We start from the raw sequence: 6851 nt of genomic DNA, 5'->3' as shown, positions 1-6851 counted from the left end.
CTTTCTCTTTATAAAATGGGAAATACAGAACTCTGTCTCCATCTTGTGGCCAAACGTGTACATTACACCCATGCAGTTATTTGACGGCATATCATTACAACAAAACTTGATCTGTTGTTATTAATTTGTTTGGATCGTGTGCAGAAAATGCAGCACTCGTACAACGTGTTTTTTCAAACCTGTGTTTATTGATCCTCTGATGTGAAGCAACTCCAACAAAACACAGCCAGCATCTTACTTCTGAATAAAAATCTATAGAAACACACACACGCCTTAAATAGCAGCTTTTCAACTTCAAGCAAACAAACAAAACAATACATGGGAAATTACAGCAACACAAATCAATAACATTTAAAAATGAACTGAACTGAGGCATCAAGATCTTAATTCTGCCAAAAACTTAAATTGAAATAAATCCTGAAACATTGTTTTCAGTAGCAGATGATAAAGGTTTGTTTCCTCTTCTGATGACGAAAATACTGAGAAATATGTTAAATATCACCAGGAGAAGCCTCGTCTAGTTTAGTTTCAATTAAATATCACATTATCATGATGGGACCACAGAGCTGGAAATATACAGAACATTTTCAAAACAAATCCCAAAAAAGAAAAAATCTCAGTTTTCGGTTGGAATGAAATTTGACAGCAGATGAGACAAAAGATGCAAAAAAGCAACAAACATAAAAATTCACATTATTAATTAAAAGACATGAAACATTTAAAAAAAACATCTACATTCAACTGAGAAGAAAAGTAAAGAAACATCATCGCAGCACTTTGACTGTAATTTTCACATAATCAGAAAAAAGGCAGTTTAACAGTATTTTGTTTCACAGTAAATGAACGTTTACTGCTTCGCGGTTTGCTTTTGTTTTGATAATTTTTATAGAATTTATCAATATTTCACTTGATAAAATGTCAATAAATGGAGAGAAATGTTCATTATTATTCTGCTGATGTTTCTTATTTCCCTTTTTCATATAAAACTGAGAAAATCTTCCAGAGGCTGTGATCAAGGTTTTTTTGCCTGATAAATGATTTAAAACAAACCAAATTGTTGATTAATTTTGAGTTGATCAACTGATTGAAGAGATGATAAATCCTACAGGTAGCTTGATCTGTATTTACGAGTTGAGATACAGATGAATCTGAATTTTCTGGTGCAGAGACATAAAAATGTCATGAAACTGAACAATAAAGATTCTGTTATTTGAATAAAATGAATGTAACAGTGCAACATGTGTCAGCCTCTGGTGAAGAAGCTTCAGAAGCGTCAGACGTCTTTTTACTGAGAGTTTCACTTTAAAAGATTTGATCCAGAGAGCAGGGCTCACAGCTCCGTCTTCTTCCCAGACAGAAGCACCTGAGGCTGGATCTCCTCGTCCGAAGACGCCCCTCCGTCCATCTTCTCCACCGGAGCTTTGCTCTTTTTCTTCTTCTTCACTTTCTTCTCCTTCTTCTTCTTGGCCACCTTCTCTCCCTCCGAGCTGCCGTCTCCTCCCTCAGCTCCGGCCTTCCCCTTCTTCTTTTTCTTCTTCTTCTTGTCCTCGGCGATGGCGGCCTGGTCGCCCTTCTTCTTCTTTGCCGACCAGTCCTCGCCCAGACAAGCTGGAGGAGAAAAGTAAAGGGGAACAATAAATGAAGGAATAATGACGAGAACCTCTTGTTGCACATCACAAATTTTAAAAATAAACAACCACACTAACACACCTCAAAACATCACATGACCACTCACGTACACTGGTGATGTGACATAAACAGGAAGTGATATAATAAAATAATATAAGCAGGAGAAAGACAGGAAAAGCATGAAAAAGAAGCTGGTAAACAGACGTGTGTGTGTGTGTGTGTGTGTGTGTTACCTGTGTCTTGTCCTTTCAGAGCATGTTTCTCACACAGGTACGTGGTCAGATCTTCCTCTTGGCTTCCTTTGTACCAGTCTTCAATCACGTCCTCATATCGCTCCACCAACACATCACACTGAGAGTAAGAGAGAGATCATGAACAAGAACAGGAAACAGGAACGAGACCATTTCCATAGAAAAATCTAAATATTTCAGCAGCAGTGTTTTGGTCGTTTCTGTTCTCGCACCTGCTTCTTGAGGTCGGCGACCTCCGCCGAGGTCTCGTTCCACAGCTCGAAGGGAATATCCATCACCACGTTCACGCCTTTATTCACCAAACCGTGAAGCGTGGAGAAGGTCTCCGACATGCCCTGTACACACACACACCGGGTCACAGATGAAACTTCACACAGACTTACATGGGTCACATGGACTTACAGTCATCACAGGGTCCATCTCTGTTAGAAATAACTTCAAAGTGCAGCTCAACACAACCTGAATCCAAACAACAAACCGACGCACACCCCCACACTGACCTTGGCGAAGCGGTTGCTGCCGGTTCGTTCCTTGTGCAGATTGTACTCCAGCAGCCTCTGACACACATTTTCTATGACCTCGATGAATCGGAGGTCCCTGCACAGAAACACACGGAAAGAGAAACTCAAACTTCTGTATTCACGACATCTCGATACAACTTCACGTCTTGTTTTGGGGCAGAATTCTAACATGTGACCACATTCAGTCTCGTGCTATTTGTTTGAATGGGACATCTACTGTACACCATCGACTGTAAATAAGTTCTACTGTTCAGTTGGAGATTCAGGTGCGTTAGTCCTGAAACTTCTGTTTTCACAGCTTGTCTGCTCTAGAGGAACTGAACATGACATCTGTGTGTGTGTGTGTGTGTGTGTGTGTGTGTGTGTGTGTGTGTGTGTGTGTGTGTCCCAACACATACAGCAGGGTCTCAGGTTTCATTTCTGTGTAAAAACTAAACTGAATCATGTTCTCTCAAATTGTCTTTTCTTATTCTGCGATAGTTTGTATAAAATCACCATGAAATGGAAAATGGAGACACTTCACAAATGATGACAACACACACAGACACACACACACACACACACTTACGACTTGACGTATTTGATAGGTGGCGCCCCCTTGCTGTCGATGAAGCGATAGTTCCTGCCGATCACTTCTTTTGTCTTCCCCGTCTCATCGAAGGATGACTTCATCTCAATACTGACAAACTTACAGACTGGAAACACAGACACACACACACACACACACACACACACACACACATTGTTTTCTTTGAGGTTTGAATCTGCAGTGAAAATGACATTTAAAGCTTCTAAAATGTGAAGATTTTATTCAGTTAATGAGCCTTTTTAATATCATTTCTATATTTCCACCATTTGTTTTCTTGCTGCGCAGCACTTGTTAGTTTACGTTGAAAAGTGTTCTATGAATAATTATTATTAATAGTATTATTTACAGGTAGAATTCTTGGCAAAGTAACAAAATAAAACAATACAAAAATAAATGTTACTTCCATTGTGTTTGTTAACATTTGCATTGATCACATGAAGAGGTTTCCAGGCTATAAACAATACAGACAATAATATTATGGTTTTATCAATAGTAATAGAAGAAAGGTCCAATATATAATAACATCTTCACTTCTATTATTAGTGTCTCTCTCTCTCTCTCTCTCTAGAACTTTAAAGGCCTTGAGATCATGTATATTATAATTTATACAAATAAATATGAATTGAACATATATATATATATATATAGTTTCTGTATAGAGAGAAGAGAGCGAGTGACTCGTCAGTGGATTTCAAAGCTTCACTCAGGATCTTTCACGTGAGAGGAAACAACAACAGTTTTATTACCGGGTCTATTGAACGTGTGAGAAGCACAACCCGGGTAAAAGGCGGTAAAGACGCGGAACCGTTACCTTCACACTTGTTCGGCAGATGAACCCACTCGTCGTCTCCTGCCTCCTTCGCTGCTGCCGCCGAACAAACCACCAGCAGAAAACACGCGCACGTCGCTAGAATCATTTCTCCGCTAACGTCGGACGTTGTTTCTGCGTGAAAACACGTTGTTCTGCGTTTTAAATCCCGGAGGAGACGCGTTGTTTCTCCCTTTTCTCTGTTTTCACGTCCTCCTCCGCTGCTTCCGGGTAGGAGTCCTCACTTCCGCTTTGGCGCGCCGCTCCGGACCAATCAGAGAGGTGGAGGTGGACCAATGGCAGCAGGGGGAGGGATCACAGAGCGGAACGATGCGAGATGTCTCACTCTGACGGGAATGTAGGAGACAGACAGGAACTCAACCATTTGTTAAATTTCTTCTAAACATGTTGAAATAACTTTATGTTAAACAACAACAATAATGTAAATATATTTTAATAATAATTCTAATAATAATAATTCTAATAAACAATACTGTTTTTTTTTTAATATTAAAGGTGATTTGATTCTACGATGTGATTTAGTGGCTGTGAAAATATTCATTGGTGCTTTAATTTCTTCATTTTGCCAAAAACATAAATGGTGGAATGAAAAGTGTCTTTATTTTGAGATATGATTGATGGAAGGTGGCGTCATTCGTTTCTATGCTTTAATTCATAAACATAAAGTCTCAAACCTCCTCCCATCACAATTCAAAGTCCTTCACTCAAGAGAAAACAAAGACTTTCCAGAGTAAATCAGTAAATTGATCAGTAGGAGGAGAAACGTCTGAGTCAGCAGGATCAATAAAACCATTCACCAGGCCCCGGGCCCCGGGCCCCTCAGTGTTCAGAACCTGGAGATGTTTGAGGCCCTGGAACAAACTGCTCTCCATCATGGTGAATCCATCCAGGCCCCTCAACGACGACACACTGCAGAGAGAGAGGAAACTGATGCTCCTCCATCTACACTCGTGCTCTTTATACTCACAGCTTCATATTCAGATCCATACATTTTCTTCCTCTTATCCAAGATCGGGCCCCAGAGGCAGCTGAGTATCCCAGACGTCCCTCCCCCTTCCCAGCTCTTCCTGGGGGATCCTGATGGGAACTGATTAGAACCACCTCAACTCAACTTCCTTTTCATTTTAACATGATCATCACCCTCCATGTTAAAAGCTGTTTTGCAATGTTCAGTCTCAACCAGCAGAGGGAGCGACACACATACCCAAAGTACAGTTTACCAGTGGTTATGTAACATCTGCTTTTCTCTCTCTCTCTCTCTCTCTCTCTCTACAGTACATATAGTTCACACTATGAACTGTAAAAAAATTAGGCTGATATTTCTTTTTTATTAAATTGGATATTAATAAAAAAAAACAATCCAGTAAAAACAATAACAAAATAGAAATAATTAGACTAAAATTTTACACCAGTTAATGAGTTAAAATTAACAAGTAATATAAACTTTAAACTCTGCAGCAGGACTAACACACTGTGTGTGTGTGTGTGTGTTTCACGGCACAATGAGATAAAAGCATTTCACAGTAGTTTAATAATAGTTCTCTGAGAGGTGCTTCAGTTTACTGCTGAACCACACACACACACACACACACACACACACACACACAGACACACACACACACACACTAGAGGACATAGCATTGATTTACATTCATTTGAACCCTTACCGTAACCCAGCCTCAAACTAAAGGTAAACTTAACCCTAACCCATCTTTATCTTTACCAAAATTTACCTTAACCTTAGCCTAAACCTAGTTTTACTTAAATTTAACCGTACCTTAATTTGAACCTAAATCTAAAACCTTAATGCCTTCACTAAACATATTTTATGTACATAGTGTCCCTGTAATGCAAGTAATACCCCCTCAGACACACACACACACACACACACACACACACACACACACAGATGACTGTCTCATAGCAGGACTTGACACTGAGTTGGTGGAGGGGAGGATGATGTAGAGGACAGAAAGAGAGAGAGAGGGAGATGAAAGCTGGTTTTTATTCAGTGGTGCTGCCCACACAATGGGCGAGCGAGGGCTTTGTTAAATAAAGAAAAACTCTCCTCTCTCCATCTCTCTCTCTCTCTCTGCTGCTCCTCTTCTCAGTCGTAATAATAAAAACACATTCAGATGATGCAGGTTGATGAAAAGCTCAGCTGCTCTGAACACACAGACAAAAAGCTTTCATCAGTTTAAACACTGAACTGCGACTGTGACACGACGACCTCATGTCGTCAAAAGACTCCGACACAACGAGGACGAAACCACAACCACGTTCTCTGTGTTCAAACAAATATAGTTTCCATTCAGCACCTTTCAAAAGCACCAAACATCCACAGCTTCACAAACTCATTCCTCTGTTTGGCTTCAATACGTCCGTCCGTCCGTCCGTCCATCGGCGAAACTGAAAAAGATCTCGTTAACAGCAGAACGAGGTAAAATCTCAAACATCGGAAAAAAACAGGTTTAAAATGTTGTTTTACGCATTAATGTGAAGAAAGTCCTCATCGGCGATCAAGAAACAGTCCGACCACAGCCCAGTTTTCTAAGGATGCCTTTATTAAAGAGTCAACAACGTGCGCTAGCCGTCCGCTTCTAGAAAAATAACACAGTCATACATTCATCCATGTGGAAATCCAAAAAAATAATGAAAAACAAGGACAGGTTTTTATTTTTAAAGCTCAAAATCCCTTTAGAAGGTGAGAGGGGAACCTGAATGATGCCATATATATGTACTGTAATATACTGTGTGTGTTTGTGTCTGTGTGTGTATGTGTATGTGTATGTGTGTGTGTGTGTGTGTGTGTGTGTGTGTGTGTGTGTGTGTGTGTGTGTGTGTGTGTGTGTGTGTGAGGAGTAGCTGCACCAAATCCTTTCAGCCCTTTACAACAAAATGAACATGATGTGATGGGTTTGATTATGAATCGATAATTTAAACACAGATAAAGATGGTTGACACGACAACTCCTAAAAGTGAAGCCAAAATATCTGGATCGCCCCCTGGTGGCTGGCCGCAGTATAAGTCAT

General features: G+C 40.1%; 1 protein-coding gene across 1 annotated transcript; it reads right to left on the bottom strand.

Moving 5' to 3' along the window:
• Window positions 1–680: 680 nt before the first annotated feature.
• On the bottom strand, window positions 681–4057 carry cnpy3 (canopy FGF signaling regulator 3). Its single transcript, XM_034568947.1, has 6 exons — window positions 3802–4057; window positions 2970–3096; window positions 2381–2477; window positions 2093–2215; window positions 1863–1980; window positions 681–1608 (listed from the first exon to the last, which is right to left on the bottom strand). The coding sequence occupies exons 1-6, from the start codon at window positions 3905–3907 to the stop codon at window positions 1331–1333; spliced, it is 849 nt and encodes a 282-aa protein (XP_034424838.1). The 5' UTR covers window positions 3908–4057; the 3' UTR covers window positions 681–1330.
• Between the last annotated feature and the right edge of the window lie 2794 nt (window positions 4058–6851).

The sequence above is a fragment of the Hippoglossus hippoglossus genome, chromosome 18 (genome assembly GCF_009819705.1).
Source record: "Hippoglossus hippoglossus isolate fHipHip1 chromosome 18, fHipHip1.pri, whole genome shotgun sequence".
NCBI classification, from domain to species: Eukaryota; Metazoa; Chordata; class Actinopteri; order Pleuronectiformes; family Pleuronectidae; genus Hippoglossus; species Hippoglossus hippoglossus.
Note: the sequence above shows the minus strand (reverse complement) of the source record. Positions and strands in the feature narration are given on the sequence as shown.

Bases quoted from the DNA above. Each gene is read 5' to 3' on its own strand.
- cnpy3 (XM_034568947.1), bottom strand. From the start codon at position 3,907: ATGATTCTAGCGACGTGCGCGTGTTTTCTGCTGGTGGTTTGTTCGGCG. The intron at 1,981-2,092 runs GTGCGAGAACAG...TCTTACTCTCAG, and splicing joins TCGCCGACCTCAAGAAGCAG to TGTGATGTGTTGGTGGAGCG. The intron at 1,609-1,862 runs GTAACACACACA...TTTCTCCTCCAG, and splicing joins TCTGAAAGGACAAGACACAG to CTTGTCTGGGCGAGGACTGG.